This window comes from Aricia agestis, chromosome Z (genome assembly GCF_905147365.1).
Source record: "Aricia agestis chromosome Z, ilAriAges1.1, whole genome shotgun sequence".
Lineage (NCBI taxonomy): Eukaryota > Metazoa > Arthropoda > Insecta > Lepidoptera > Lycaenidae > Aricia > Aricia agestis.
In genome coordinates, this window is record NC_056428.1 from 13,249,076 (window position 1) to 13,259,587 (window position 10,512).

The 10,512-nt window shown below is 35.3% G+C and overlaps 1 protein-coding gene across 1 annotated transcript; it reads right to left on the bottom strand.

Annotated features, from left to right (window-relative positions):
• Nucleotides 1-335: 335 nt before the first annotated feature.
• On the bottom strand, nucleotides 336-9,351 carry LOC121739171 (threonylcarbamoyladenosine tRNA methylthiotransferase). Its single transcript, XM_042131519.1, has 8 exons — nucleotides 9,157-9,351; nucleotides 8,773-8,947; nucleotides 8,182-8,339; nucleotides 7,660-7,926; nucleotides 6,936-7,101; nucleotides 4,183-4,290; nucleotides 2,428-2,593; nucleotides 336-757 (listed from the first exon to the last, which is right to left on the bottom strand). Exons 1-8 carry the CDS (start codon nucleotides 9,329-9,331, stop codon nucleotides 353-355), a joined length of 1,620 nt encoding a protein of 539 aa, XP_041987453.1. The 5' UTR covers nucleotides 9,332-9,351; the 3' UTR covers nucleotides 336-352.
• Between the last annotated feature and the right edge of the window lie 1,161 nt (nucleotides 9,352-10,512).

Sequence of the window (10,512 nt, forward strand, 5' to 3'; positions counted from 1 at the left end):
AAAAAAAAAGACATGATGAATAATGACAATGAACTTTAATTTCTTAGCTTTAGTCATTGCTGAGAAAAATCGATATCGCTACAGCCAAATTATCAAGGCGTCGTCGCCTTAATCTCTCTCACATCTAGCACCAGTGATCAACGTATTTTTGGCTTAAAACTATAGGTTCTTACTCTTGAAGAATAAAATGCTTTAGATTTTATTTAAAACTCTGTTATTGTAATTTTATGATTATGTACTACTTACAGTAATAACTTTACAACGCAACTAGTCATTTAATAGAATGTATCTACAAAAAAAATCTAATAAAGGAGAGAAAAGTAATAAAAAAGGAATTACATAAACATTTTATTTATAAATATATCCATAACAATCTTATGACGCACGCGAAGAGTAACATCAAAATCGGTATAGGCACAATCTTAGATTTCTGCACCTCGAAACCTGAGACCTGTCCTTTCTTTAGGGGCGCAGCTATGCCTGGCATTTTGGGCTTGTCTACTGGGCGACCCATCATAGAAAATTTGCTTGCACTAATAATTTCTACAGTCAACATTTTTCCCATATATTTCTCATCTTTGGGTACTAAAACCTGCTCGTAATATTGGTTGTGGCTGACGTAGTAGTTTTTATCGTGTGATATATCTGTGACTAGAACCTCTTGTATCTGTCCGACTTTGTGTCCGTACGGTTCGTACGATCGGAAGAATTCGGATAACCTTTTCGTGCGTTTCTTCACTTCCTGGGGGGTTGCTACCTGTAAAAGATTATTTTGAGGTTAAAGACTGGGTAGAGTTGCCAAACATTGGAGCTCAACATTTTTCTGACATTTTAAATCATAATAATATAATGTATTATGTAATGGTAATATTAAATTATTAATATGACTTTTGAAATGTAACTAAAAACATTCGAATGATTACATAAGAGTGTTGACTATATTTTATACATTATACTTTATACAGTTTAAATTCATTTTGATATCAATGTAAATCAGGACAGTATATTCGATTAAAACGCTACCAATTTAAATATCACATATTAACAACGGCGCAATAAATAAATTCAATTGCACATTAATTTACATTCAATTTTATTTACATTTATACTTTAGGGTGTGTATGTGTTCCTTATAGAGATTTCACTGTGAAAGTAGCAGCGCTGAAATACCAAAAATTTTTTTTCACTTTTGTATGGGGAAACTCGTGGCGCTGAGGCTCTTGCCCATACAAAAGCGAAAACAAAATTTGGTCTTTCAGCGCTGCTACTTTCACGGTGAACTCTCTACAAGGAACACGTACACACCCTTAAGTACACACTGTATTAAAAGAAACGAATTACACAGCAGTCATTTACATAGGTGTTTTATACCGGGTGCAATTAAGGCCCTTCCCCTACGGAGATTCCGCCTTATAAACTCATAATTTGAAAGCTACAAAGTTAAAATAAAAATACAGCAATAATCTTTAGTATAACATTCCTTTCCCCGTTTTAAATTTTCTATTTTTGTTTATTATACTTATGATATTTTAGTCAATGAGCACTACAACAAATTTTTTTTATTACTATCAAGCTATTTTTTGTGAGTAGCTTCATTTTGATAAGACAAACATTTTTATCTGCGAAAAATCGAAGTGGTAGCTAACAGAGATAGAAAGGATTTCATGCTTTGAAATGGGCCACCTTTTACCAAAAAGATGGAAAATAACAATAATAGCTTAAGTTAAATTACACTGAGTATTTAAAAATGTAGTACCATTAATTATATTATAGAAGCAGCCTATGGTTTGTCAGCTTATTTTTCCCAAGGTGTGCTGTCATTAAGAAAATCAGAACTACCTTATAATAAGCCTTAGCACACAAACATTCTTTAACAACTTTTTTTAATTTATTGATTGAAAGATTTGATGCTTTGATTTAATGGTCCTAAAATATGGATTGTTCTATTATGTAGGACAATGTTACTCTTAAATTATAGAATTTAATAATTATTAATAATATTAAAATAAAATAAATATTTTATTCCCATACAAAAAATACAATTTTTGCCTACTTTCGTTCTATAACGGTACGGAACCCTACGTGCGCGAGTACGACTCGCACTTGGCCGATTTTTTTGTATATTGGTAGGTTAATAGTTATATAATTTAAGAGTAACATTGTCCTACAAATATAACAATCCATATATTTTTAGGACCATCAAATCAAAGTATGAAATCATTCCTATCTCTGTTAGAGCTACCACTTTCAAGACTTTTCGCAGGTAAAAATGTTGTTTGTCTTATCAAAATGAAGCTACTCACAAAAAATTTGCTTAATTGTATTAAAAAAAAATTTTGTTCTAGGGCTCCCTGACTAATAACTAATAAGCGTGTTTTTTTATTTTTTTTAACTATTATTTATTATTACAGTATTGGTATATAATACCCTAGTCATCTTAGCAGCGGGAGTGCCTGGTCTGGGGTAAAACTGGTTGATGAACAGCGAAGGGAACTTGTACTTCTGGCAGAGAGTCATGGTGTCTTCGAAGTCCTTGTCCGTCTCCGTAGGGAACCCGCAGATTATGTCCGTAGCTATCGTTATACCTGCCACCCTGGATAAAAAATATACTCAAGTATACTTATAAAATTAAATATTACACAATAAATATTTTAGGGTTCCGTACGCAAAGGGTAAAAACGGGACCCTATATTACTAAGACTTCCAGGATGTATCGCAAGAACGGCTATAGCTAGATTTCTGAAATTTTCACAGATTATGTATATCTGTTGCCGCTGTAACAACAAATACTAAAAATATTAAGAAATTTAAAAAAAACCCCACCAAACAACTTTAAAAAGTAATGAAATAATATATTTTACTGACTTTAAGTTTAAATAATTCCTAAGTGTAAAGTGATATTTTAGTCCATAATTGTTGTCACGGTGTGTCGGGGGACGGCCAACAGTTTTACATTTTCATTATTTTGCATTTTGTATCGTGGTGAGGAGTTGGGTATCCTATTGATTACCAGGTGATGCTGCAGCACCAGGTCAACTTTCCATTAATGTGTGAATATTCATAAATGTCACGAACTAGAATGCAATAAAGCCCACCAAACGACTGCAAGTTGCTAATCGGCCCTTCACGAACCAGATGAACCGCAATTTTTAAGCACGGAGCAGGCTGATGATGATGAACTATAGCTAAGAACACTCTCAATGAAGTCAGCTTTCGAACAAAAAAAACTAGATCGATATCGGTCCACCCGTTTGGATGCTACGATGCCACAGACAGACAGACAGACAGACAGACAGACAGACAGACAGACAGACAGACAGACAGACAGACAGACCGACAGACAGACACGTCAAACTTATAACACCCCTCTTTTTTGTCGGGGGTTAAAAATAAATTAAATATTTAAGGGGAGCTCCCATACAACAAACGTAATTTTTTTGCTATTTTTTGCTCGATATCAATAATGGCAATAGTTACGCACTTGAAATATTCACAAAATACGTTGTATTTATAATTTAACAATTATTAACAATAATATTTAAATAAAATAAATAAATTAAATAAAATATTTAAATAAAATAAACTCCCATACAAAAAAAACATTTTTTATCTATTTTTGCTCTATAATGTTACGGAACCCTTCGTGCGCGAGTCTAACTCGCACTTGGCTGATTTTTTCAATCTGTACTTATTAACGTTTTTTTACGTTTACGCGGGTCTAGTTGACTGGCATTCGGTATTTCTATTCGAAATAAAAGCTGCTTAGCCTTTCCCGAGACTTACAGTATCTCCAATGCAACTATAGAATGTTCACGCGTCAGCTGTACCGATTACAAACTTCTGGTCACGACTCAAATCCATGAAAACTTGTACCGTCTAAGGCCGGTATAAATAGTCAGTACTCAAGATGCATCTCGGTCTCAAGACACGGTTCAGGCTCTGTGATTGGTTGGCTGTCAAAATTTGGACCAATCACAGAGCCCAACCGCGTCTTGAGACCGGGTCTCATCTTAAGTACTGACTATTTATACCAGCCTTAGAAATCGTATGTGACGTACGATAGTACGTAGGGTCCGCCATCTGCCTATTTCTTCGATGGTACAATATGTCAATATATCTATCTTTCTTTCGCACAGGAAAATTAAGCACCTTTGCGAAATTACTAAAAAGTATTATTCGTACCTGGATCTCAGGAATTCCACAACATGCTCGAACTCCGCGCGGCTGTACTCCCTCTTCATATCCGCTAGCACCTGGTCGCTGCCAGACTGCACCGGCACATGGAGGAACCTGAGAGTGCAGTTTTGTGTTTAACAGCTATCCCTAACCCGCGGCCCGCGGGTCGCATGCGGCCCGCCGAGACTTTGTGGCCCGCGTGATGGTAAACCATTTTGGAATTCACGCCCACCGGCAAAATAATGCAGTCGTCGTGAAAGTTGTGAAATTTTTTACACTTTTAAATCGTTAATTTTGAAGAACGTAATTTGAACGTAAGTGACCTACCGAACTTTCGGTTTCGGCCAGTTTCGGCCAAAAAATCTAGTTTCGGCCTTAGTTTAGGTTTCGGCCAAAATATAGCCGAAACTTTCGGCCCCGTCGAAACTCCAGTGTTCGTGAATTATTTTTAATAATAATAATAATAATAATATCTATGGACGCTTCACACCACGTCAGTCTGGCCCCGTGGTAAGTACCTGAAGGACTTGTGTTACGGGTACCAGGCAACGGAAATATATTTAATAATACTTTTATTTTATACTATACATATATTATATTCCCAATCCCCTACCCTATTCCCTTCCCTACCCTCCCCTATTCCCTTCCCATCCCTACCCTCCCCTATTACCCTATTCCCTCTTAAAAGGTCGGCAACGCACCTGCAGCTCTTTTGATGCTGCGAGTGTCCATGGGCGACGGAAGTTGCTTTCCATCAGGTGACCCGTTTGCCCCCTTATTTCATAAAAAAAAAGATTTTTATTATATTATACACATATTTAATACAACATCCATGACCCAGGAACTTTGAAAACTTTTTTTTGTTCCGTCGGCGGGATTCGAACCCGCGACTCCGGCTTGAGCTACCGACAGCCCACCCTATTTACTATTATATGTATTGCTAAGTATTTATTTAGTTTTTATTAGTACTTCGTTTTATTTTCATCAAATTGTCTAAACCAGGGGTTCCCAATCTTTTTCAGCCTGCGGCGCAGTTACACGTAAAATATTTTGTCACGGCGCCCTACTCTACCTATATATTAGGAAAAGATATATAAATAAATACCTTTAATGATTATAGTTAGGTTAAGCAGGAAAATAGTAATAAAATAATATTTAATCATCTACCTGATTTACATAATTAATATTATAATATAATTTTATAATATTTGTGGTTTCGGATAACGGCGCACCAGGGCGCCGCAGCGCACAGTTTGGGAACCCCTGGACTATGAAATTAGAGATATAGCTTGCGAGATTTATCTAGTCAATCATCTCGCCTCATTATTTTCCTTTTACCACGTGTTTTATTTATATTTAAAATAATTGACCTTTAACTATGGATGCACAGTCTCACCGACCGTTCCTACCCTGCTAAATTTTAGGATTTGGATAACCAAACCCCTTCTTCCCGTTCCAACTCTGATATACAGTGTGTAACAAAAATAAGTGATAGTACTTTAGGGTGTGTACGTGTTCCTTGTAGAGAAGTCACTGTGAAAATAGCAGCGCTGAAAGACGAATTTTTTTTTCACTTTTGTATGGGAAGGGCCCGAGCGTCACGAGTTTCCCCATACATAAGTAATTTTTTTTTTGTCTTTCAGCGCTGCTACTTTCACAGTGAACTCTCTACAAGGAACATGTATACACCCTAAAGTATTATCACTTATTTTTGTTACACCCTGTATAAATATCAGAGTTGGAACGGGAAGTTTGCCGCTGGAACTTACTGTGTGTATTTAATTTTTAGAGAAATTATGAGTTTTATACTTTAAAGCGTAAAAAGATCTTTAAAAAATGTCTAAAATGGATATAAAAAGCTTTTATTGTATTTGCGGAAAATTTATTAAAGTAAGAGCGAATAAGTTACTTGCACCGACAAATAAAAGGATTTATCAAGCCTTTGAAACAAATTTTAAACTTCCTATTAAAAACTCTCTATCTCAATGACTGCAATTGATTGTTTTTCAATAGTAAATGTCTTGAAATAAATTCTGTTCATGTTTTTAGGGTAAGCGTTCGTTCTAATACATTAAAAATGGGATAAAAAGAACCGAAATACGATACTGAAAAGTTTCGAATCTAAGAATATTTATAATATATATTTTAAGAAATGTCACAAAAAGTAAAAAATCCATTTTGGCACTTTTTTATGTGTTAACAAATGTAAGTAAATTTCAGTAAATAATCGCCAATTTCAATGTTTTGTCAAGTTTCGGTTTCGGTTACGGCCGAAACTGGAAGCAAGGCCGACAGTTCTGTTTCGGTTTCGGCTGAAAAATCAGTTTCGGTTGGACACTAGTAATTTTATTTATTTAAATAGCGACACCAAGACCAAAACATGTTTGTGACCCGTATGAAAAAAAGGTTGGGGACTACTGGTGTTGAAGAATGTTTCTTGCACCGAAAGTTTATCACAGGAACAGAATTTTTTCCATATCCTATGTATATATAATACTATATATTATATAATATATAGTATTATATATATAATACTATGTATATATAATACTATATATTATATAATATATAGTATTATATATACATAGGATACTAATTATATTATTATACATTTTAACAAGAAGTGTTTGTGTGTGATTGCTATCATACTGATTAAACTAATTGTGTGGCCATGGTCTAAGTACAGTTCCTTTTCTTAACACAGAAAGACTTAAATATCTACTCCTACAAATAATAAAATTATTCGTAGATCTACTCACTTATAAACCCGTGGATGCTGCATGATCTTGGCCACCTCCTCCAAATGCTCCAGTATGTATGGCGGGTTGGTCATCCCCAGCCGCAGCCTGCAGCCCTCCGGTATCACTTCCACCAGCTGCCACAGAAGCTCCGGTAATGATGTGCCAATGTCACGACCGTATGTGCCTAAAGCATTAAAGAAAAGGGGTAATGGAAGAAAAAATGCAGAAATACATTGTACTATCAGAGAAGTTGATTCCTAGGCAGATGGGGGACATAAGTAATTTGGCTGCGTTAAGTCAAACCCATCTGACCAGTTGCAGCTAACATTGAACTGACATAAACCGACCACATGACGTAGATCTGTCAACTGCCTAGAAATGAATTTCCTTGATGGTATGAATGGTCGCAATGAACGAAATTAATGTTTGTTACTTTCAGCTAAGTACGAAAATTTAAGAATCATGCTTACCGAGGATTAGGATTAAAATACGAAAAACTTGTAACATTAATTATTCGTATGTTTGATTATGCTTAGAACTTAGTAACTGTAAGTACCAATTAGTCAAAATGTTCCTACTTTGGATAATAAAAACTTTTAAAATTGTGATTCAGATACAAATCACAATAAACACAGACACTATTGACAATCATGCCTGCTCATAATAAACAAACAAAAGAGTGAACTTCATATAATAATTTATTTTACCATCCATTTCTAAATATGGACTAAATTGCTGTTACCTGTATCTTCACTCGTCAGCCATATTTCACAGACACCTTCTTTGAACGACTGCCGAGCCCTCTCCACAATTTCCTCTGGAGGGTAACTTCCAAGCTCTCCTCTTGCATGCTTTGTCTTACAATACGTACATTGATTAAGGCACCCGGTGTTAACAGATATTATCTCAATTAGGGGGTTCTTTCGTACTTTGGGAAGGAGAAGTGAGGCACCACCTGCTTTACGACCATTCTCAGCCTTTTTTTGTCCGAACAAACGAACTGTGTGACCTGAAACATGTATTAAAAGTAAATTAGGCTATAAGATTAAAACAAATAACTGGACACTGTTAAGCATCTGTGTACAATAATATTATCCTACAAAAAATATGATGTTGCTCATTGATCATTTAGAACAAGACTGCATTCATGCTTCGACAAAAAAAAATGTCGGCTAATACACAAATGCCTAACAGCAATCAACTAGCCTTTAAAGTCTGAACCACAGAACTTTCAAAGCATTTATGTAAAGAACTGTAAACATACCTTTAAGTGTTTCCTCAACAATTTCAACAATCCGGTCTATTTGTTGCACTCCAACCACACTCAAGCCCTGGAGATAGGAGGAGCGAGGGGCACCCTGCGGCACACAGCCTGCTACCACAACATGGATCCCTCGACTCTGTCCGAGTTCTATTTCATTCCTTAGATGTATAAAAAAGAAATGAATTTCTTTAACGCTTCAACTCCCAAGTGGCCACTAGAACTATACTCCACTCGGACTAGCTTGTCGCTAGCGGTTGTTGACTCCCTGTCAAAAACTTGTCATTTTCCATATAAAACCACAATAAACAATATCTGACACTTCATTGTCAATCGTGGTTAATATGGAAAATGACAAGTTTTTGACAGGGAGTCAATGACTGCTAGCGACAAGTTAGCCCGAGTGGAGTATATAGATTTTCAAGAATCCGCAATCAAAGGATTAATAAGAGGGATTAGTTATTAAGAAATATAGATTTCTTACTAACTTTAACGAGATTTCATATAACAAAACTTATGACAAAAATATTTTATTTTATAGCGTAAATCTTATATCACAGTAGAATCAAATTCAAATTATATAAATATACTGACTTGAAATGATCCTCAGCAGGGTTCTTCACAGTGCATGAGTTCAGCAGCCACAGTTGTGCTTCGAACTTGTCTTCTGTGAGTTTGTAGCCGTGTGCAGCCAACAGTCCGGCCATGTACTCGGAGTCTGAGTTGTTGTGAGCACAACCCCATGTTTTCACGTATATTGTTTGTGTTCCTTTGTAGAATAAGAATTGCTTTAATTACTGGGTTGATTATTGTGATTTTAATGAGTACACAAAATATTTTTATCGAAAAGAACAATGTTGAAATTCTTATCTTAGAATTTTAAAAGTACATTTACTTCACCTCAAAGTACTTAACTTAGGAGTTATACTTAAATTTCATTGAGAAAAGCAGAAATACAGAGTATTTTAAAGGTTATACCTGGAACGACACTTTCCAAAACAATCTTTTCAACAGGTTCACTCTCTTTGACTTCCCGCTTTTTCGATCTAACGCTTACATTTTTTCTGCTCGCGTATCGTTCTTTTGGTGTTATATCTTGGGAAGATATAAGATCTTCGATATCATCAATTATTTCAGCAAAAGCACCTGGCATTTTTATTTTTATGATATTTTGACCACAGATTAGTTTTATATATATATTTTTGACAAGTGAGTAGTGACAACTTCGTGACAAATAGTTCGTCTCACGGCCCGGCCGCAGCCCGCACCTTCGTCTATCGTCCGACTCAGTCGGACCGATAAAAACCGATATATGTATTCAAGGTCTGTCAAGAAAGTGAAGACATTAAAAAGTGGCAACATCGTAGTGTCATCCCTTTCAAATCAATCTAAGAAAAAGGGATGACACTACGATTTTGCCAGTTTTTAATTTCTTCACTTTCTTGACGGACTTTAAAATTGGACGATCTCGGACGGTCCAAAATCGTCCAATTTTAAATACCTATAGGTTTTTAGCGCGAAGCACTACGCATATGCGGCTGCGGCATCAAATAAATCTTTGTGGGTGAATTTCCCAAACGGCTTTTTTTTTGGCTTCTTTGAAATTACTATTTAAAAAAGGGAATATTGTTGTGAATTATTTGTTTTAGTATTCAATGGGTAGCTATAGGATTGTGGCAAAAATATAATATAACTAGGACTATTACAAAGGTAGAAATAAGTGACTTAAAGATCTATTTTTATCAAATCGGTGCTGTCCCTCTACTTTTTTACAAACAAAAACACTTACATACTAGCAAATATGAACAATTTAAGGGTGTAACTTATATTATTTCATAGAATATTAGTTTATCTATTATTATATACCATATTTTATTATAAAATTAACGATCATAGTTACTTAGAGGCACAAATGTACTTGTCCTCGGACAGTCTCCCCACCCCAATTTTAATTTACTCCTTAGTATGTGCTTCCACGCAGTCAGAGTAGACAGAATGATAGAGTATGCCGTCTTAGAACCGATGTTGAAATTTTTAAATTTGACGTATTATGACGAAAATCGTCGCTAGGGTTGTTAACTTGTTACCTACGAATTTAAAACTATGACATATTCGCTGGACGTGTTCCTCTTTGGTCGTATTGTTGTTTATGTTTTGGCACATGTGATTAAAATTGACAGAATCTAATTTTGAAATCTTTATTTTAAATATTTAAAAATAAATTATATCAGCCAGCGCGAGGCACATTCCGTTCATAATCCTAGTGAAACCCGACGAATTTGACAGATATTGAAACCTGTCCGTCTTCTTCTTCTTTTATTTACGGCAAACCAT

Coding starts and splice junctions, on each gene's coding strand:
- LOC121739171 (XM_042131519.1), bottom strand. CDS start 9,331: ATGCCAGGTGCTTTTGCTGAAATAATTGATGATATCGAAGATCTTATA. Junction 8,948..9,156: donor TTTGGAAAGTGTCGTTCCAG/GTATAACCTTTA, acceptor TATTCTACAAAG/GAACACAAACAATATACGTG. Junction 7,102..7,659: donor GCTGACGAGTGAAGATACAG/GTAACAGCAATT, acceptor TTAATGCTTTAG/GCACATACGGTCGTGACATT.